The sequence below is a fragment of the Tachysurus fulvidraco genome, chromosome 1, assembly GCF_022655615.1.
Source record: "Tachysurus fulvidraco isolate hzauxx_2018 chromosome 1, HZAU_PFXX_2.0, whole genome shotgun sequence".
NCBI classification, from domain to species: domain Eukaryota; kingdom Metazoa; phylum Chordata; class Actinopteri; order Siluriformes; family Bagridae; genus Tachysurus; species Tachysurus fulvidraco.
This window is the reverse complement of record NC_062518.1, coordinates 9,834,313-9,856,127: the sequence shown is the minus strand read 5'-3', so window position 1 is coordinate 9,856,127 and position 21,815 is coordinate 9,834,313. Positions and strand designations below refer to the sequence as shown.

At 40.9% G+C, this 21,815-nt stretch overlaps 1 protein-coding gene across 1 annotated transcript in view; it reads left to right on the top strand.

Annotated features, from left to right (window-relative positions):
• Nucleotides 1–21,815, top strand: part of iqgap1 (IQ motif containing GTPase activating protein 1) — a 38,092-nt gene extending 16,277 nt beyond the window's left edge. The window contains exons 5-37 of the mRNA XM_027137008.2: nt 59–135; nt 2,323–2,390; nt 2,989–3,102; nt 3,919–4,097; nt 4,205–4,292; nt 4,381–4,544; nt 4,629–4,713; nt 4,952–5,115; nt 5,197–5,357; nt 7,139–7,263; nt 7,355–7,518; nt 11,270–11,360; nt 11,441–11,608; nt 11,706–11,848; nt 12,209–12,379; nt 12,494–12,577; nt 12,685–12,756; nt 13,579–13,648; nt 13,797–14,161; nt 14,251–14,414; nt 14,530–14,754; nt 15,287–15,427; nt 15,662–15,746; nt 17,127–17,359; nt 17,571–17,703; nt 17,793–17,895; nt 17,976–18,111; nt 18,199–18,286; nt 18,381–18,590; nt 19,321–19,487; nt 19,606–19,728; nt 19,912–20,020; nt 20,547–21,815. Of these exons, the coding sequence (XP_026992809.1) occupies nt 59–135; nt 2,323–2,390; nt 2,989–3,102; nt 3,919–4,097; nt 4,205–4,292; nt 4,381–4,544; nt 4,629–4,713; nt 4,952–5,115; nt 5,197–5,357; nt 7,139–7,263; nt 7,355–7,518; nt 11,270–11,360; nt 11,441–11,608; nt 11,706–11,848; nt 12,209–12,379; nt 12,494–12,577; nt 12,685–12,756; nt 13,579–13,648; nt 13,797–14,161; nt 14,251–14,414; nt 14,530–14,754; nt 15,287–15,427; nt 15,662–15,746; nt 17,127–17,359; nt 17,571–17,703; nt 17,793–17,895; nt 17,976–18,111; nt 18,199–18,286; nt 18,381–18,590; nt 19,321–19,487; nt 19,606–19,728; nt 19,912–20,020; nt 20,547–20,660 (4,584 nt within the window). The 3' untranslated portion in view covers nt 20,661–21,815. The remainder of the gene's footprint in view (nt 1–58; nt 136–2,322; nt 2,391–2,988; nt 3,103–3,918; nt 4,098–4,204; nt 4,293–4,380; nt 4,545–4,628; nt 4,714–4,951; nt 5,116–5,196; nt 5,358–7,138; nt 7,264–7,354; nt 7,519–11,269; nt 11,361–11,440; nt 11,609–11,705; nt 11,849–12,208; nt 12,380–12,493; nt 12,578–12,684; nt 12,757–13,578; nt 13,649–13,796; nt 14,162–14,250; nt 14,415–14,529; nt 14,755–15,286; nt 15,428–15,661; nt 15,747–17,126; nt 17,360–17,570; nt 17,704–17,792; nt 17,896–17,975; nt 18,112–18,198; nt 18,287–18,380; nt 18,591–19,320; nt 19,488–19,605; nt 19,729–19,911; nt 20,021–20,546) is intronic.

Sequence of the window (21,815 nt, the reverse complement as noted above, 5' to 3'; positions counted from 1 at the left end):
TGTATGCTCACTAAACTGCTCACTCCCAGGCTCTACTGTCTCCCCTCCCCCTCCTCAGATTTTCTATCCTGAGACCACAGATATATACGACAGGAAGAACATGCCACGCTGCATCTACTGCATCCATGCACTCAGGTACACCACATGTTCCTCACACACCACTCCAGACATACACTGAATCCATTTACTGTCTCTCTGTGTGTGTCTGCCTGTGTGTGTGTGTGTCTGCCTGTGTGTGTGTGTGTCTGCCTGTGTGTGTGTGTGTCTGCCTGTGTGTGTGTGTGTCTGCCTGTGTGTGTGTGTGTCTGCCTGTGTGTGTGTGTGTCTGCCTGTGTGTGTGTGTGTCTGCCTGTGTGTGTGTGTGTCTGCCTGTGTGTGTGTGTGTCTGCCTGTGTGTGTGTGTGTCTGCCTGTGTGTGTGTGTGTCTGCCTGTGTGTGTGTGTGTGTCTGCCTGTGTGTGTGTGTGTGTGTCTGCCTGTGTGTGTGTGTGTGTCTGCCTGTGTGTGTGTGTGTGTCTGCCTGTGTGTGTGTGTGTGTCTGCCTGTGTGTGTGTGTGTGTCTGCCTGTGTGTGTGTGTGTGTGTGTCTGCCTGTGTGTGTGTGTGTGTGTGTCTGCCTGTGTGTGTGTGTGTGTGTGTCTGCCTGTGTGTGTGTGTGTGTGTGTCTGCCTGTGTGTGTGTGTGTGTGTGTCTGCCTGTGTGTGTGTGTGTGTGTGTCTGCCTGTGTGTGTGTGTGTGTGTCTGCCTGTGTGTGTGTGTGTGTGTCTGCCTGTGTGTGTGTGTGTGTGTCTGCCTGTGTGTGTGTGTGTGTGTCTGCCTGTGTGTGTGTGTGTGTGTGTCTGCCTGTGTGTGTGTGTGTGTGTGTCTGCCTGTGTGTGTGTGTGTGTGTGTCTGCCTGTGTGTGTGTGTGTGTGTGTCTGCCTGTGTGTGTGTGTGTGTGTGTGTGTCTGCCTGTGTGTGTGTGTGTGTGTGTGTGTCTGCCTGTGTGTGTGTGTGTGTGTGTGTCTGCCTGTGTGTGTGTGTGTGTGTGTGTCTGCCTGTGTGTGTGTGTGTGTGTGTGTCTGCCTGTGTGTGTGTGTGTGTGTGTGTCTGCCTGTGTGTGTCTGCCTGTGTGTGTGTGTCTGCCTGTGTGTGTCTGCCTGTGTGTGTGTGTCTGCCTGTGTGTGTGTGTGTGTGTGTCTGCCTGTGTGTGTGTCTGCCTGTGTGTGTCTGCCTGTGTGTGTGTCTGCCTGTGTGTGTCTGCCTGTGTGTGTGTGTGTGTGTGTGTGTGTGTGTGTCTGCCTGTGTGTGTGTGTGTGTGTGTGTGTGTGTCTGCCTGTGTGTGTGTGTGTCTGCCTGTGTGTGTGTGTGTGTCTGCCTGTGTGTGTGTGTGTCTGCCTGTGTGTGTGTGTGTGTCTGCCTGTGTGTGTGTGTGTCTGCCTGTGTGTGTGTCTGCCTGTGTGTGTGTGTCTGCCTGTGTGTGTGTGTCTGCCTGTGTGTGTGTGTGTGTGTCTGCACATAAGCCCTGTTTGAATTTTTATGAAGTCACTGGCCCTTTATTCATAACGTACATAGAAACAAGTGCAGATTTGCCAGTATACAGTATATATGTATAGTATGTATATAGTATACAGTGTCAGATGGACTGGATTGATGCTAAGATTTTCACTCAACAGTTTTTTTTTGTTTTGTTTTGTTTTTTTAGATTTTACACAAAACAGTGTGAAAAACCTTAGACAGTAGAAAAGGGATAATTAAAGGTCATTAAAATTTGAATTTTTTTTCTAGCTATTCCACCCTGCTCTGCAAACCTGCACACTAATACATCTCCCAAATGTAGAGGCAGAGGCAGGTCCAAATTTGACAGTTTGGTGAAGGAAGTGTTCACATTTCTGCAATGTGAAGGTGCCGTTAAATTTCAAGCTTGTCTGATCAGGAGACGTTTAGCGTGTGTTGTATGTTTAATAGCAGTTTCCATCGGAAAAGCTAGTGCAAGCTGTGTTTAACAGTTAGTTCCAGTCCTACGGTGAGTGGATACACAGACCACAGGCCATAAATCTTACCTTGCAGAAGCAGGAAATTGCACAAAGTGTAGCAGGGAAGAGAGGTTGGCCAGGGTCTGTTGTGGGCTGAAAGGCAGGGGGGTTTGTGTTTGGAAAAGAACTGCATCTCACTGTAGGTGTTTTTAACAACACCGATGTAACTCCTGCTCAAACGTGTTTGTGAGAAGGTGTTGAAAGTCAAAAGTAATGCATCACTGCATACTGTGATTAATTCCTGTTGAGCTTGTACAGAAATAAACCAGACCTCTTCCTGTAATTCAGCCTGTTTTTATTTCTTTTCAGCCTGTACCTGTTCAAGCTAGGCTTAGCCCCACAGATCGCAGACCTGTACGGCAAAGTGGCCTTCACAGGTGAGTGACCCCAGTGTGCTTCAGTTACCCTCTGTACTCGTTTTCTATTAGCAGCAGGAAGCCTCAAGGACTCGGTGGAATTTTGGGAGTGTATAAACTATTACTGATTGTGTGAGCTTTTCCGGTCACTTCCTGTCGCACCAACATGCTCAGCCTGCCAAGCTCATGGCAGGGGATTGTGATTTGAATGCGCATACTGAGAACAATGTCCAACCCTCACTATCATTAAAAAATGTCCAGTATGTTTACATGCTCCCTTATTTGGTGCCATTCTGTAAATAGCATTAGTCTAGTATCTGAAAAATCAAACTACCAGGCAGAAACAACTTGCCGTTTCATGGTTTCAGACCGGCACGTTTTGCTAATGAGACTCCTTTCCTGGTGGAAAAGTCCTAAAGTACTAAATTGGTGATAAGTACTAAATCCTGTTCTAAGATCAGCACGACTACCGCACCTTGTTGGTGGAACTGGAAACATACACGTGATGTTTAACCTTTTATAAACCCAAATTTTGTGGCTAAATTGAGGTCATGCAGAGCCTGTGTTTTGTCTGAAACTATCACGTTTGACCCACATATGCCTAATCTCCGTCTTTCAGAGGAGGAGATTAACAACATGAAGATCGAGTTGGAGAAGTACAACATTCAGATGCCGGCTTTCAGCAAAATTGGCGGGATCCTGGCTAACGAGTTATCTGTTGACGAGGCAGCTTGTGAGTTTTATACACATATCCTTCTTATATTCCACAATCAAAGATGATCAATTATAGGTGCAGTCAATTGTATTGTTTTTTTTTTGGGGGATCTGGAAAATGGATCTCCTATTTCCTTATTTATTTACAAGTGAGTTTCACGATGTCTCAAGATGCTTTTGGTGTGAGGGGGTAGTGGGTATGTGAGGGGGTAGGACAAAAGCAAGATGTTGAAGTTTTGACATGACCTTCTTGGTCCCTAGAGCTGATTCGAATAAGACGGTGAATTCCCATTTCTCTTGACACATCTGCTTGGCCAATCTTTAACATCTGGCCCTGTTATAAAATCTGGGTCAAATTGTAAGAACAGATATTTTGGAAGAAAAAATAGATCAGGAGAGCAACCAAAAGCTGTTGAAGATGATACAAACAGTGTTGGAGAACACTATTAGAGAATCTCGTAGTCAAACATTGTGAAATCTAATCCTTTGATTTAAGTTCACTTTTACTAATGTCAGGAACAGGAAGTTACTGCATGCTGGTGTTAAATTTAAATACGTCTAATAATGACAAATTGAGGGGACGTAGGACTTAGAAGAATATCTCAGAATGAAAAGAAGATTTTTTTTAAAATGATGCCTGATTTATTACTGTGTAAACATTTGCAACTCTGATTCCAACAGTACTGAAAAGGTTTTTGTTATACATGTTGAGTATAATTCTCACACACATCTGACGAACTCTTATGAAGTAATGCCAAGAACTCAAATGTGCATTCAGGTATGAAACTTTGTTAGACAGAGAGTGCTGACAAGATGCTGTGCTGCTTTGATTCAGTGCATGCTGCAGTGATCGCCATCAATGAAGCCATTGACCACGGAGACCCTGCAGGCACTCTGGCAGCTATGAGAAACCCCAATGCCATGCTGCTTCACCTGGATGAGAAAGCCGCCCAGCACTACCAGGACACGCTGTACCAGGCCAAATCAGAGAAAGTGGCCAACTCCAGGAAAAGGGTACGAGAAGCTTAACCAATCTTAACCAGTTGCATAATCTGAGCCGCAGTCTTATTAACCCAATGATCCTATCATTGTGTAAGACCTAAGCACTGTGTCTGCTTTAGATCGGGGAAAACATGGACGCAGAACGGGATGCCTACGAGGAGCTGCTCACTCAGGCTGAAATTCAGGGCAACGTCAAAAAAGTTAACTGTAAGTTTCCTATATTCTGCTTGTATACACGTTTGGCGTCCTGACGTCAGCGTTGTCCGTCCTGACGCTTTTCTTTGCTGTATTTCAGTGTCTAATTCCCTGACTTCAGTGGATCAGGCACTATTCGGTGGCGATGAGGACAAGCTCTACCAGGCGCTTTCATCACCAGCATTGGGACTGCAGTCCCTCAAGTCAAAGAACAAAGGCTGGTACCTAAAACAGCTGATGGCAGACCGCGAAGCAAAAGAACAGGTAATGGGTTACAAAATAGAGCTAAGCTGTTTTCGCTTATATTTGTAAAAAAATGGATATAACTCTCATCTTTTGGTTGCTCAGAACAACCCAGGAGAGCCGTTGGCCAAAGAAGAGCTGCAGAGTGGCGTTGATGCAGCCAACAGCGTTGCAGACAGCTATCAGAAAAGTATGAATATGTCTCTCTGTTTGTGTACTTCCTTGTCACAGCACTTTATTTAAAAAAAAACAAAACTACATGTTTTTGAGCCTATGAAACGTGTTTTTTTTTGTCAAGCAAATTTCCAGATATTCAAATAAATTTGGACAAAAAGTATCAAGTATTGTGAGATTAAACCATGTGTTTTGCAGTTGATTCAATGGCTTTGAGTCCGTTTTATTTTGACCCAACATGTGTCTTTTCTCAGTGCTTCAAGCTGTACAGCGGATAAATGCTGCCATCAGGAACGGTGTAGCTGAAGACACAGTGAATGAGCTAATGAATCCAGACGCTCAGCTCCCAGCTGTCTACCCGAGAGCCGCTGAACTCTACCAGAGAGAGCTCTTTACCCTGCAGCAGCAAAGCCCAGAGGTCAGAATACACATACACACACTTAAAGTAAGATTGAGTTCCCTTGCCCTGACTAACATGTATCTTTATCCGCTTGATCAGGGTTCGCTCACTCACCCGGAACTGCTGGTTGCCGTTGAGATGCTGTCATCGGTGGTGCTGATAAACGAGGCTCTGGATGTCGGAGACCGAGGCGCTTTGTGGAAACAGCTGAGCAGCCCTGTTACAGGCCTCAGTAATGTGGAGGGAGAGTACTCCCAGAGGTGAGACGCACTGCCAGCCTGCTGTACGAATCACTCGGTCACACGCTAGCCACTTCTTATGGGTTTTTTTTCAGGTTTAGGAAAATTTAAGCCCAAATTAAACAACAACAACAAAAAAATAGCACTGACATGTAAAATGCACATAACTTTTTGTCTACTGAGGAAATGTCCACAATCAATTATTATTTGTATTTTTTAAGAGCATGTAAATTTCACTCAGCTCATTTTCCCTATTACAGAAAAAAACATGTTTTTATATTTACAAGCTACAACAATGACCTTTTATATGATTTCCTGTTTAGCAATGAGCGGAAGCTCCGGCTAATGAGAAACATTATATAATAGACAATATGGCTGTTGTTTTGTTATCACACACGCTGTATATTGTCCATGCCTCATACTGCCATGAGCATTAGGACTTGTTTGCATAAAAATAGGCATGACACACACACACCACGTTGATTTGTAAAGCTGTGATCAACACAGCTCTGATTTGTGGCTGAAATGGGATAGTCAACTCCATAAAGCAACACGGATATCTACCATATCAAATGCTTTTGGTCAGTTCTCAGATGACCTCGCAAAAACCTCTTAAACAAACTGCCTAAAGTTCCATTTTGATAAGAGCTGAGTCCCGCCATCTGCAAGCCATGGTTATATTTTCTCTGTATGTTTATATAGGTCTTTGTAATGGTGTTATTAAAAATTCATCACCTTTATTGTGATTTCACTGACTCCACTGCTCCAGGCAAGACCACAAAATAAAATTCACATGTACAGGTTATTTTTTGCCTTTTTTAGGCTTTCTACACTATTCCTTTTATTTCTAAGTTCTCTCTACAGTAATTGCAAAAAATGAGCATGTAATTTATTGTTGTGGAAGATTTAGAGGATTAACAATAGACATTAGAATTGAACTGGCAATTTTAAAGATGCATGTAATATAAACAATAATTTATAAACCCTGCCATTTTTCCAATTAGGACACAATAAAAATGGCATCTTTATAAAAGAAGGAAGAATTCTTTGGTCTATTGTAACTGGTGCCACAGGAGGCAATCTTTTTCCATTTAGTTGCCATTTTTTAAATTGCCACAATATTTGGAGACACTTGGAATTTTTTTAAATGTCCAAAGATTTTCTGCAGATTTGGACCAAGACATCATCACAACACTAGGTAAAGAATATAATAAAAAGTATGCAAACTGAGACAAAGTTTACATGTGTTCAGATCATTCAAAATGCCCACATTCTGGTATTGCATCTTGCAGACGTTCATTTCCCAAGAAGCAAACATCTAACATGCTGGGAATCATGTAATGGCCACTATACAGTGCCTTGAAAAATAAAACCACTTGTGCACCAATTTCTAGGTTTTGCAGCAAAAGGGGGTGAATAGTTATGCAGTCATCAAAATTTTGCCAACTATATTGATTTGTTTTTGCCTATTAACTTGTATTAAATAACTTGTATTGGAACTTATATTAATGGTCTATAATCCTGAAGAAGAGTTTCAGTTCCAGGTTATTTCAGTTTGCTATACACTAGGAACATTTAAGGGGTAAATACTTAAGTGAGGAGTTGTAAGTCCTTGTTCATGCATTTTGTAACTCTGTCTGGCTTAAAATAGGTTTCTCATGAACATGTCACACTCGTACAACCATGAGAGCAAAGCAATGATATAAAAAATATGATAAACTGTGATGTTTTGGGATATTTGTCTGGTGGTGTGTTTGTACCTTCCTGGTTTTGTTCAAACAGGTGTTTGGTTTTGTTTGCAGGTACATGGAGGAGTTGATGCGCCTGAAGGATGCAGCGCGAGAAGAAGGCAACGAATATCTGACATGGAACGACATCCAGGCGTGTGTGGATCAGGTCAACAGCACGATTCAGGAGGAGCATGAGCGTGAGTCACGTATAAGCTTCAGTCCACAACCTGATCATCTTAGATCGTTGTCTCTGACCTTTCACAAACTTCTGATGCGTCATGTTTTCAGGAATCGCTGCTATTGGTCTGATTAATGAGGCTCTTCATGAAGGAGATCCCAAGAAGACTCTGGAGGCCCTACAGCACCCTGCAGCCAAGCTAACGGATGTAGATCCACCAATAGCTCAGCATTATTTCGACAAACTCCTGGAGACCCGGAGAGAGAAAGCTCATGTAAGTTTTTTCTTCTACAGAATGAGTGAAGTATAAAATTTCAGTTGCCCAGTCATTCTAGAAGACCAAAGTCACTCTACATTGTCACTTCACTGTCTCTGTTGAAGGGTAAAGAATATTTTAGTAATAATAGAAAATATAATATAACACAAAACAACACTCCAGGCTGGGGGGCACGGTGGCTTAGTGGTTAGCAAGTTCGCCTCACACCTCCAGGGTTGGGGGTTCGATTCCCGCCTTCGCCTTGTGTGTGTGTGTGTGTAGTTTGCATGTTCTCCCCGTGCCTCGGGGGTTTCCTCCGGGTACTCCGGTTTCCTCCCCCGGTCCAAAGACATGCATGGTAGGTTGATTGGCATCTCTGGAAAATTGCCCATAGTGTGTGAATGAGAGTGTGTGCCCTGCGATGGGTTGGCTGTCCATCCAGGGTGTATCCTGCCTTGATACCAGATGACGCCTGAGATAGGCACAGGCTCCCCGTGACCCAAGAAGTTAAGTGGGATAAGCGGTAGAAAATGAATGAATGAATGAATGAATGAACACTCCAGGCCTGCAGGTATCAGTCATTGTGCCTTATTAATCAAAAGTCTTATGAAAGAAGAAAGAGTTAGTTGCTTCTGTCTATTGTAACTGGTGCGCTTCAGTGGATGAGCTGCATCACTGTCAGATGAACCATTCTTTATCCATTTACTTGACATTTTGTCATTTCCAGCTCTGTAAGGGCGTTAATGATTTATCAGTCTCTCCACAATTTTGCGATCGTAGAAACTAACACAAAATCAAGCTAATGCCACCATATTTGGAGACACTTGGAATTTTTCCTGCCGATTACGACCAGACATCATCAGAACACACATTCAGTCAAAGCACTTCGATTCACGTGCATCAACCATGAGTACTGCTGTCAACAAATATAGTTACACGTCTTCACTGGTAAGACTTTAAAGAAGTACAAAAATTTTGCAGTTTATTACGAATAAAAGCACAGATATTGAAAAAAGCTGCAGGAAAATCAAGCATTTTTAGCTGCAACAACCACAAATAAACAGAGTGAAATCCTGGAGGCACTGATTTTATCAGCTTACACAAGCGAGTATGAAGAAATTGCTTTTGTTTTTGTAAATCAGATGAGAATTTGCAGAAAAACTTACATTTTTCTGTAATTTCTGCTTTTTAAACCATCAGGTAGATTAATTCTGTCATGTGTGTATCTGTAAACAACAGAATTATCGATTAGTAGCTTTATTAGTAGAGTTATTGATCACCTACAACTACACACCACACCTCGCCATCTCTATAGTCTGGAGTCTAGAGTCTGGATCTCTGCACATGTAGTAAAGAAGCTGCCCAGAACTCCTGCCTATATTTTCCCTACATTTTACAGTTCCATAACCTTTCATTTATTTTATTTATTTATTGCAAATGTCTTTTCGGTTGAAAGCAAAACTTATTTGTGGTTACAGACTGCTAACACATCAGATCTCTAGTCACTGATTTGACAGTTATTTGTGAGGGAGCTTTCATGCTGGTAATTTACCCTTTGAGCTGTTCCTTATTTCGGATAAAGACGGCCTTATGAGTTTCCTCTTATTAGATTTGCTCAAACGTATAGATGAAGGAACATAAAATATATCAGACTAATGGTCTTTTGGTCTTCTCAGTGAAGGGGATGTGTAAACTTCTAATCTGTCATTAATTCCTCATTGCATATGACTCAGTAACCCATGACCTCAGACTGATAACATCATTAAGACCCAATGAGTCATGCTCTCCTTCACCCAGAAGAGCATTTTTAGTCATGGTATGTTAACCTTTTTAACCTTTATTATTGTTAGTTGTAGTAGTAGTCTAATGTCCGAGTATCAAACACAAACTGTTCATCAGTATGGATTTCTCCCCTGGCTGCTTTTCTTCAGTAGAAATAATTACTTTGTTTACACGTGTCAAAGTCACTGTAAAGCTGTCACTCGCTGAAAGTGAAAGTCTGAATATGCAGGTAAGTTCACATCATCCCTGTGCTTGCATAAATAACGTCATCCAGATGTGGGGGAGAGGGAAGGGAGTGGGCACAAGCCTGCAGATGTAATGAGAATATTTCCAGCCTTGCTGAATGGCCACTGATTGTGTTGCAAGAGTTAGAGTCTGACGTATTGAATTTTTTCCCCTACTTATTTTCCACACCTATGGCAGCAATTGTATGATTTTCAACTCCGATTTTGATCTCGTGTGTGTTTGAGGCTTAGTCTATGCTCTGTCTAATTTCTGAATCATGCAGGAGTCGAAATGGCAATGAAAACAAAGTCTTCCTTTATGCGATGGTTTTCTCAACAGTAGGAAATAACAGTCTGATGACTGTCGCTGCCTTAAAAGGACAAAACTCTGTTCCTCCACACTGGCAGAATTAGACTATGCATTTTTAAGCCCTGACCGTATTCTGAGTGGAGATTCCTGGGTGTGATGTTTACCTCGAGCTCTCCAGATGTTCTTGTGACAGGAAGTGGTTATGGAAGGAAGTTTCTGAATCGTTTCTTTCTTCTTTTAACTTCTGCAAAGTCATGTACCCTGCAGCTGAAGCGAGGGAAGATCTCTATTCAAACAATGCTGCAAAGGTGTTGCACTCTGAGCTGAAATTCTGGGTAAAATTAGAAGCAACCGCGTTTTATCATCTCTCGTTGTGTCCGAGCCTAAAGATGCTAAAATATAAACTGTCATTTTCCCCCCATCTTGTTTCACTTCCTTAATTGCGATTGGCAATTTTTTTTGTTACACCCCGATGGATGGAGAAGCTTGGTGGAGTTACTGTACAAATAACATCCTAGGCACAATCCTTGTAAATGTATTATCAATAAATATGGTCATAATCTGATATCATCAAACTATCATCAAATATAATAATAAATTTAAGCACAAGATCTAAACGAATTACAAGACAAGAAGTGCAGTGTGATTTTAAATCAAATGATCACAAAACAGCAGGGTCTTAATCAATTCCAGTAAAAAACACTAAACTTTTTATTCCCTAGTGGTTTAGTAGCTCACAACCACACCCTAAAGTTCAGTTGAACCACCAGCACTTCAGGCTAATGGGGAGGGGCCCTGCGCTATTAGCCAATCAGCATAGAGATTTGCATCACGGCGGAAACCTCGAAGGCCCTGCCCACTTCCTCTTCATTCAATTGTAGCAACAGATTACAGCACTAGATGATAGATTCACTACAGGACTGAATTCAACTAAAGTGATTTATTAAATATGCTGTAAGTAAAAATGTAATGAGATTTTGTTTCTGTTTTCAAAACATCAATGTCTTGTTTTGTCGGGTTCAATTTTCTGTAAAGTCAGGGAACTTATTAGAGAAACATAACACTAAGGGGAATCAGTTTTGTTCTAAGCACTACATAAGCCATTTTATTTTAAACTCTCATGAGCACACATGCTGAAAATAAACCCCAAAAAAGAATACACAGAAAGACTTCACTGTACCTAAAAAGTCTCTGGTTCAAAAATAGTTGCACAATCCAAACAGAGATCTGCTTATGTGTAAGAACTTCTAGCCAATCCCAGTGCAGCGTGCTGGTAAAAAGGGCGGGAGAATAAAACCGCGGGCTGGTGTGACCCTGCGAAGAAACAGAGCCTCCTGGTGGCTAAAAGAGAGAGTACATTTATTGAGATCCGTGTTTAGGTAGGAAAGTTGACGCACAGTTTTTTGTTTTTTTTATCATTTCAACTTTTTATTTTGACTCTATTTTGGTTTAGGAGACTCAGGATCCATCAGCAGTGCTCTGGCTGGATGAAATCCAGGAGGCCATCTTGCATTCCAACAAAGACACCGAAGAGGCCCTGCAGTGTAAGAAAAGACTACCCATAGTCTTGAGCTTACATCATTGTCATCTTATTTTTGGCATTAACACAGCTTCACTCTGACAGTCTCTCAGGCAATCCAAGGCATTAATGAGGCTGTGGACAGCGGGGATGCGACCCAGACACTGGCAGCTCTGCGCACACCTGGATCTAGTCTGTATGGGCTGACCCCAGAGTGCGCCCAGACATATCAGGATGACCTGTCTAAGATCAAGAACGACAAAAAGAAGGACGGTGAGAGTGTAACGTGTGCATCACCTGTGTATCGGTAACTTTAGACATATTTTGAGGGATTTGAGGTGGATGTGAACCGAGTGGATGTGTTTCCTAGGTGATAATGGTAGTGAATGGATGCAACACTGGGTGAAGGGAGGCTACAATTACTACTACAACCTGAAGACTAGAGAGGGAACATGGGACGAACCAGCAGGTTTCATACAGAATAACACACAGCTGAATAAGGATGAGATCCAGGTGAATATTACAAAATATTTCTACAGTGATTTAATATTATCTTTATTCTGAGTGTGCTACAGAGGCTCAGGTTACAAGGGGTTCAAGTTCCAGCACCACGAGCTGATACTGTTGGGCCCTAGAGAAAGGCCCTTAACCCTCTCTGCTCCAGGGACACTATCATTTCTGACCCTGTGTTCTGACCTCAAATTCCTAACAAGTTGGGATATGCGAAGAAACGAATATGCTTTAATGTTTAGTCTCCTTTTTAATTTACATCATATGGATATGATCATCTGGTAGCTGCCTCATCGTAATTTGCACTGCAGCTGATTTCATCACCGTATTCGTGAGCCGATTCTTGTTTCTGTTCATGTCTAGTCGGTCGTATCAGGAGTGACTGCGGCCTACAACCGTGAGCAGCTGTGGCTGGCTAACGAGAGTCTGATCGCTAAACTGCAAGCACGATGCCGGGGTTTCCTGGTTAGGAGGAATCTGAAAGAGCGACTCAACTTCCTACAGTCCCAGGATTCATCCATCAGATGCATCCAGGTGAGTCCTGGACTCAAGGCAACAGGCCATGTTAGGACTGGTTTGTAATCAGTAAGTGGTGCTGTTCATGAATTTACTTTGCCACTGAATTGATTAGTCCTCTGTGATTGACAGGCCCACTGGAAGGGTTACAAAGATAGAAAGGCCTTCAGTGAAAGAAAGCAGTACTTGAAGGATCACACTGAGGATGCTGTTAAGGTATGATTGCGCTTAATATCGGTAGTTTTGAGTGACGTTTAGAGACACCGATTTAGTCGTGAACGTGATTACAAGAGTGAGCTAATGTTCGGGCTCTTATTTTTCAGATCCAGTCAATGGTTAGGATGCACCAAGCTCGCAAAAAATACAGAGATCGCCTGAAGTATTTCAGAGACCATGTGAGTAACTGTTTCCTCAGCATCTGTACAGTATATGACAATGCTATCTATTAGCAGTATTTACTTCTTTTTTTTTCACAGCTTCTTATTCAGAGTTCGTCAATGTTTACTCAGGAAGAGTGCGGATCAAAAATGGGTTTACATACTTGCTTAAGTGGATTGTCTGGTTTCCTAATGCATATAGTTCACATGGCTAAAGTTTGCCAAATATGTCTTTAGTAAAAGAAGAGGGTTTTTCAGCATCATCTTAGACCACCTTTTTACAGCCTAAAAAAAAAAAATCAGGAATAGAATGAAATGCTGTCAGATGTAACATGGTTTAAAAATTCTCAAAATAAATGAGATTACAATAAATATCTAATTGCAGTCTGGAATATTACTGTAATAGTAATTATAAATTAAGACAGGATCTAGCACATCCTGTTAGATTGCATTTAATGTCCCACTTTTTTTTTTCGTTTCTTTTTTGTTTACAGTCAAAATATATTCATATATTTTAGCATGACATTGTGCTTATAGCAAACTGTCAGACAGCGGTATAACGTAATACTGCTCTTTGTTAGACCCAATAGAGCACAAGAAAACTGTCCAAAGACCAAGAAGTGCATCATTAAAGCTTAGTATGGTTTCAGCAGACCAGCTCGTGTGTGAGCAACTCTCACGTAATGTCTGAGTAGCGCTTAAGTCTGTAATTATGTCTGAAAACTGTTGATGCAGTTTTGGTATTAAATCATTACTACACATGCTCAACTCGACTGTAAATACAGTGCATGCCGATCTGGAACACTAACCAGGTTCCTCGGATATCTTTCGAATTCTCAGATTGATGAAGTGGTGAAAATTCAGGCGTTCATCCGGGCCAACAAAGCAAGAGATGACTACAAGACACTCAGTAAGCTTCACATCATATCTCTATAATGTTTTATACACACCACACCTCGCCAGATATATGTTTATTCATAGATTAATACATTCTAATTTTTCAGTAGTATTTGTGGGGGATTTTGGTTTTTGTGCTCACGTCCTCTTTTCTGACCCAGTCAGCGCAGACGATCCTCCGATGGCGGTCGTGCGTAAATTCGTGCACCTGCTTGATCACAGTGACCAGGACTTCCAGGAAGAGCTGGAACTGATGCGCCTGAGGGAGGAAGTGATCACCAACATTCGTTCCAACCAGCAGCTGGAGAATGACCTCAACCTGATGGACATCAAGATCGGACTTCTGGTGAAAAACAAGATCACTCTGCAGGAGGTCGTGTCCCACAGCAAGAAGCTCACCAAGAAGAATAAGGGTGAGCTGTCCAACCTCATGATGATGAACAAGCAGAGGGGAGGACTGAAGGCTCTCAGCAAAGAAAAGCGAGAGAAGCTGGAAGCTTATCAGTACCTTTTCTACCTTTTGCAGGTAAGTTCTGCCTCGCGTACGGTAGGTCTTGCGATTTGTCATATTTTGGCAAAGACTAAAAGCTTTTTGTGTTTATATTCATTCCTTAGACGAATCCTACCTATCTGGCCAAGCTGATCTTCCAGATGCCTCAGAACAAGTCCACTAAATTCATGGACTCTGTGATCTTCACGCTATATAACTATGCATCCAACCAGCGTGAAGAGTATCTACTGCTCAAGCTCTTCAAAACAGCACTGCAAGAGGAAATCAAGTAAGATTCAAGACCCAGGTCATCATATCCAACATGTAACTTTAGAATCTGTTGTCTTTAAAGCGGTGAGTCATCCGTTTAGTCATGAGTCTAATGCTCAGTCTTTTTTGAATAGATCAAAAGTGGATCAGATTCAGGAGATCGTAACTGGAAACCCCACAGTCATTAAAATGGTGGTGAGCTTCAACAGAGGAGCTCGCGGTCAGAACGCTCTGAGGCAGATCCTGGCTCCGGTCGTGAAAGAAATCATGGATGATAAGACGCTAAACATCAAAACTGACCCGGTGGACATTTATAAGGCCTGGGTGAACCAGATGGAGTCTCAGACTGGAGAGGCCAGGTAACGATTGCTTTATTAAAGTTTTACATTTGCACTTTAATGACTTATCAAACTTGTGATTAAACCAGGTCCTAGCTATGCAATAAAACAAAATGGAATGTGCTGTTCTAAGAAAAATAAGCAATGACTTGCTGGTGTGAAGTGACTAAGCATTGTATCCGTCCTTTACCACAATCTGGCAACATTAAAATATTTTATTCATTAACAAATGACCCTTTCAGTCTATTTATAGTTAAGTATATTATAGTTATGTGACTCATTAGTTCCAGTGTTAGCCGATACTCTAGAAACGATGCAAGAGATTTCAAAGATCAATACTTTTGGGGAAAACCAGCTATTAAAATGCTAGAGCTTTACTTCAGCTTTTACTACATGTGAAAGAAAGAAAGAAAGAAATATTTCAATATGTAGGATTTTCTTTGAGTTCGAGCATATAATGGATATTTTCCACTCCATCACACATACAAAGTTTTTGCTTTCAGGAAGCTGGAGAGTTTAATGTACTTACTTTTTTTTTTTTCTTCATTTACAGCAAGCTGCCTTATGATGTCACACCAGAGCAAGCCATGAGCCACGAAGAGGTTCGAAACCGCCTGGAAGCCTCCATTAAGAACATGAAGACGGTGACGGACAAATTCCTTTCAGCCATCGTAGTTTCAGTAGATAAGATCCCGTGCGTATTCCTCTGTCATGATGAGTCCATTTTTCTGGTGTTTTGCGCATGTGTAGATTTGTCTCTTATCTGTGTTTTTTTCATTATATGTAAAGCTGTAAGCACGCCGGTGTGTTGGGATTTGAATATTCAAACACAGGCCTGTTATATGATCTGCCTGTTTGTTCAGGCTCGGTGTGGAAGCATCAGTGGTGCACTCTCTGACTCTTACTGACTGATTTTATTCATCTGCAGCTACGGAATGCGTTTCATTTCCAAAGTGCTGAAGGATACACTGAATGAAAAGTTCCCCGATGCCACAGAGGATGAGCTTTTGAAGGTTGGTGATTGCAGTCGTCCTGTAAATCGCAGCTGATCGTGCCTCCGAGTTATAAATGTTGTGCACATGTTTTCTTCATTGTCTTGGGTAGATTCTGGCTTGGATCTGTTCTATGTTTATATACACAATCCTGGATTTGATCACTTCTAGTGATGGGCATCTGAAGTCATTTTGTGGTTGATTTAAAAAAAAAAAAAAAAACCCAACAACAACTTTGACTACTTCATGTTTAAAATAAACCGACTGACTCATTGATGATGGGAAGTTTTAACAACAGAACGTTTCCCTTGTTACAGCAAACAGCTCAATTTTATTCAGCAAAGTAGAAAGGTAGAATTTGCTGAAGGTATTATTTTACGTCAGACAGAACATGCATTAGAAGCTCTACAGTAATAAACCAGGTCAAATCCCTAAGCAACAAAATGATGGAATGTCATACTTTAATTATAAAACATTAACGCTGTAAATTGTTTTGTTTGATTTTATACAGTACTGGTACTAATAGATATATTAGTTAACCAGGTGGAATACAGTATGAATCCGACACAGTGAACATGAAGCCGTGGTGATTCGGATTTATCCTAATTAGGTTCACATTACAAGCTCTTTCACATGATTTAAAAGGATCAGTCATGGAAAAAGATCAGATCTGTGACAAATAAAGGGAGAACGTCATATTTGTGCTACTGTACTCGGAGTAAAACATTGTAGGAGGTGTGTAGTGCACTTCACATTAGCGTTAGCAGATCTCTATTTTTAATAAACAGTGTTGAACACTTGGCGTCGACTTCATTACTGCATTATGTCCTGTTTCACGCTGAGATTTGCAGGTAACACCAAAACACAATGAGTTCACTCTTCACCATGGACAGATGGACCTGATTTTTTTTTTCTCCCTTGACTTTTTGTTTCTCAGCCCGATTTCTGTAGCATTTTACTAGTCGAGTATGTGTTTACATACGAGCTACTTGATTAGGTGACTACACATGCCCATCACTATACTGTATCACATATTTCTTAATACTTTCAGAACCTGTTCTTGTGAAGTTCTCATCCGTGGTGCTTCTGTCTCCTCACTTTTCTGAAAGCTGAGTGCTGCCTCTATCTCTCTTGTTTTTCTTCCCACCGTCTCTTCTGGCTCCAGCTGCCCTCTTTGCCCTTGCCTTTGCTCCTCTCATGAGACCTCTAGCTTCTCCGTTCCTGCGCACACCAGGTGAGTCACATCACTCTCTCTCTCTTTCCTTCACGCACCCTGCTTTCCTTATTTTCTGCTCTGCACTGTGGAAACCTGGAAACACTAGAGGAAAACCTTAATTACGTTTCCTTACGCCTTACATGAAAGCACTGGCAGTCAGGCTGATTGTGTACGTCTGATTTCAGATTGTTGGAAACCTGCTGTATTATCGTTATATGAACCCTGCCATTGTTGCCCCTGATGCCTTTGACATCATCGACATGTCTGCTGGTGGTCAGCTGACCACTGATCAGCGACGAAACCTGGGCTCCATCGCTAAAATGCTACAACACGCTGCCTCAAACAAGATGTTTCTCGGAGATAACGCCCATCTTAACCCCATCAACGAGTACCTTACCAACTCCTACCAGAAGTTTAGGTACATCATTTACCAAATTTTTAATTCACCCCATGCATTTAATTTCCACTATCCCCCAGCTGACAGTCTCACATAGCATTTTGTGAGCCAATCTTATAATCCAAATAAGGATGATAACAAATGTTATGTTATGTTTATGGTATGTTATACGATAACATTCTAATTACAGCCTCATTTGTTGTTCCATCTTCCTTTCTTCTCTTTCCTACAGACGTTTCTTCTTGGCAGCTTGCGACGTCCCGTCACTGGAAGATAAATTTAACGTTGATCAGTACTCGGATCTGGTCACCGTGTCCAAGCCTGTTATTTACATCTCCATCGGCGAGATCATCAACACACACACGGTTCGTGTCTGCACACTCGCGCTCGTACCTGCACGCAGGATCTATTTATGACTCATTGTTCTTTTTTTTTCCTCCTCCTTATCTCACAGCTCTTGCTAGATCACCAGGATGCCATCGCTCCTGAGCACAATGATCCCATTCATGAGCTGCTGGAAGATTTGGGAGAGGTGCCAACCATCGAGTCCCTGATCGGTAAGTCACTGAGGGAACCTAGAAAATAAGTGAAAGTGACCGAACAGCAGTTTATGCTGCAATTATTTTTTCACTTATAGGAGAGAATCCACTGCCTCCTGATGACCCTAACAAGGAAATGATGGGCAAGACAGAAGTCTCTCTCACCCTTACCAATAAATTTGACGTCCCTGGAGAAGCCAACGCTGAAACCGACGCCAAGACCCTCCTTCTGAAGTAGATCCTACTCTAGACACTGGTTTAGGTTTATTTCAGGTGAATTGTATTTCAGAATTCAAAACTCTCAAATCATCTCCTTTTCAGCACCAAGAGGCTCATTGTGGACGTGATCCGATTCCAACAAGGAGAAACTCTATCCGAAATCCTCGATTCGGCAGCAACCCCGGAGCAGGTAAACACCAGGAAGGAAGCGTTCCGTCGCTCTACAAGGAAAGCCAGCTATATATGTTCACTGATGCCATGTTATCGCTTTGTGTCATCTACAGGAAGTGGAGTACCAGCGAGCCATGCAGCGGCGAGCCATCCGTGATGCCAAGACACCTGAGAAAATGAAGCAGGCCAAACCGGTGGTGGACGACAGTCTCACACTGCAGGGCAAAAAGGACAAAATTAAGAGCAACCTGCAGAGGCTGGCAGAGCTGGGGAAAGTACAACCAGAGAACCGATACCAGGATCTCATCAATGACATCACTAAGGTAACAGTTTTCAAGCATTAAAGCCTACTTTTGAAACCTTAAACACTTTTTTTAACACGTTTTTTTTTTTAAATCAAAAGACTTACTTGCTTTTTTCAGGCACTCGGGTGGAAAAATGCATAGCACCTTATTGTGATGTATTTCTCAAAGTATACATTTCAAAATGAAATAAAAAGTAGGTTTTAGAAATGTGAAAATTTGGTTTCTAACATTCAGCTTCGTCTTTTTCTTTAGATGAATCCAATGGCCATTTAGTGCACTGTTTACTGTAGGATTTACAAAGCTATTTTGAGACACACTCTGTAGTGAGCTTGTATTCTTTCTAGGAAACCATCAGAATATATATTTTAAAATAAATGGATGGTAAATTAAGTGGATTCAGTGACTGCATAAGATGGGAGCATCAGATATCAGGCATAATTGTAGATTCTGACAGAACTGTGTAGTGTTTGTTTGTTTTTTTGTTTTTTTTAAATGCAGGTTAATATTAAAGTTTTCTAAGAACTTTAAGTAATTCAGATTTTCAATGTGTCCCAACCATCATCTAGAACTAGTTTAGAACTAGTTCAGCTTCTCATTTCTTAATGAGTAATGATTTGAGAGATGGTAAGTGGACATGATCAGTCCAGCAGAGACGCTGTGTACAGTATGTAAAGGTACAAAATACACATTCATATAATCCCGTAGCACTCTACATAACGTATATGTAAAATCTGTGTCGTTTGTGCAGGATATTAGAAATCAGAGGAGGTATCGACAAAGAAGGAAGGCCGAGTTGGTCAAGCTTCAGCAGACCAACAGCGCCCTTAACACCAAGACCAGTTTCTACAACGTACAAATCGACTACTACAACCAGTACATCAAGACCTGCATGGACAATCTAGCCAGCAAGGGCAAGTGAGTGAATTTCATCTGTTTTTTGTCCAGTGATTATATCCAGTGATGTCAGTGGCGTGTAAAAATAGCCAAAGAAGGCTGACAATTGCTCTTATGGATTGTCTTTATTCCTGCTCAGAGTGTCAAAGAAGCCTGGAGAAAACAAGGCTAAGAAGAGCAAACAGACTTCACAGAAGTACACAGCAGCACGTCTGCATGAGAAGGGAGTGCTGATCGAGATTGAGGATCTGCAAACCAATCAGTGTGTCATCTCAAATATCTCTCTCTCTCTCTCTCTCTCTCTCTCTCTCTCTCTCTCTCTCTCTCTCTCTCTCTCGCTCTCTCTTTCAATATAGAGATACTGTATCTAGATAGCTATACACATTAAAATTGCCGTAAACAGTTTCCAACATGCGTCATAATTCCTTTTTTCAATATTTCACAGGTTCAAGAATGTCATTTTTGAGATTTCACCATCTGAGTCAGTGGGAGTGTTTGATGTAAAAGCCAAGTTTATGGGAGTCCATTTGGAGACGCTAATGTTAGAATATCAGGTAAAGTTTATTATTCACCTTCTCTTTAATATCCTTTTTCCATCCTGTGTTGCTGTTTTTTTTTTTGTTTGTTTTTGTTTTTTTAAACTTTATATTATCTTATTATATTTGGACCCTTTTGTCTTTGTCATTTGTGTTAGAATAAACATAATGCATTTAAAAACATTTTACATCCTATATTTTTTGTCTCGGGTTTATTTTTCTTTTGACATGATTGTTAGCCAGATACAAATCATTCTTTTGGTTTCAGATTTCTTTGTATTATTAATGAATTTTAAACTACTTTAAGTAGTTTATTAAGTTATTGTATAATTGATTGTTATTCAGTGAATTTATTAATATTTTAATCATTTTTCTATTCATTCATTTAATTTAGACCTGTCATTGTGAGACATTCATATTACAATACCAAATATAGCTTATTCTATTGCATCCTTTTTTTTCTTTCTTTTTTTTGCATGCTTTAAAAAAAAATAAAATTGCCATTTCTGGTGTACAGTACATTTAATGGTTCTTTGATTCACAGGATCTTCTGCAGTTACAGTATGAGGGCGTTGCCGTCATGAAGCTTTTTGACCGAGCCACCGTCAACGTCAACCTGCTCATCTTCCTGCTTAATAAGAAATTCTACGGCAAATAAAAGGGCTTCAGAGAACAGCTTAATAGACTGTTAAATACAAAGCTAAGGCCATACCACACATCACCTGCCCCTGTGGTCCTGTTATCCACCTGCACTACTCCGAATATTCCTCTTTTCAAGAAAAGTGTCAAATGAGAACATTCTTCAATTCCTAGAAACGTTTCATCGTTTTGAAACAGTGCTAAAATGATTGACTTTGCAGAAAATTCTGCTGTATGAGCATTGAATACTATATAATGTGTAAAAAGAAAGATGGGGGTTTTTTTGTTACCTTAAAATTTTATGGCTCGGTAAGACAGAGCATGTTTCGGAGTATGCTTTAGTATGTCGTATAGGAAGTAGGCAGCCGAAATGATATTTATCGATGCAAAACTGATCATCTGCCTTACGCAGAGTTCTGCAATTGAAACCTGGATTGTATTATCTTGTCACAAATTGTAATTTATTGGAAAATATATCTATCTATCCCCTCCCAGCTATAAGATGCTGTATGAATTTTAAGTTTTTGTCTTTTTTTTTTTTTGTTTGTGCATTCTTCGCATCTTTTTTTCCGAAATTTGTTTTTATACTGCCTTAACTTGAATAAACTGTTGGGTGTAAAGTGCTCATATATTAGCAGTCTTAACAGGGTTCTTCGATTCCTACTGAAGTATGACGGCCAAAGGCAGAACATGGTGCCAGGGTCTTTCTCAACACTGCTTCTTCTCTATTTGAAACGAACTACACTTACTGTGGGAAATGGATATAGATGTAAATGCTACTTAATCGTTTAAATCAGCTTCCTTTTCCTTTGCTTTCCTTTCCTTTCCTTTTTTTCACCCAACCAACTTTTTCACAAGTTTTCTGTCTGTTGTGGTTAATGTTTATGGTGGTGTCGGACTACTACATCTAGCTTCATTGTTGGCTGGGTCTCGATATTTCATCATCATTGTGTTTTTGCCCTTTCATCTGTTTTACTGTATACAATCAGATTGAACAGCACTTGAATGCCTGTTAGTAGTACAAATGTGTAAAATTTTAATGAAAAGTATTTACCTGCCAGTATAGTGCGGCTTTGCCCAATATGCTGGTGCTGAATAGCCCAGAGAGCAATACAAATAAAGACCATTATAACAATCAAAGTAAAGCTGGAAAATAAATAAATGTGTAAAATTA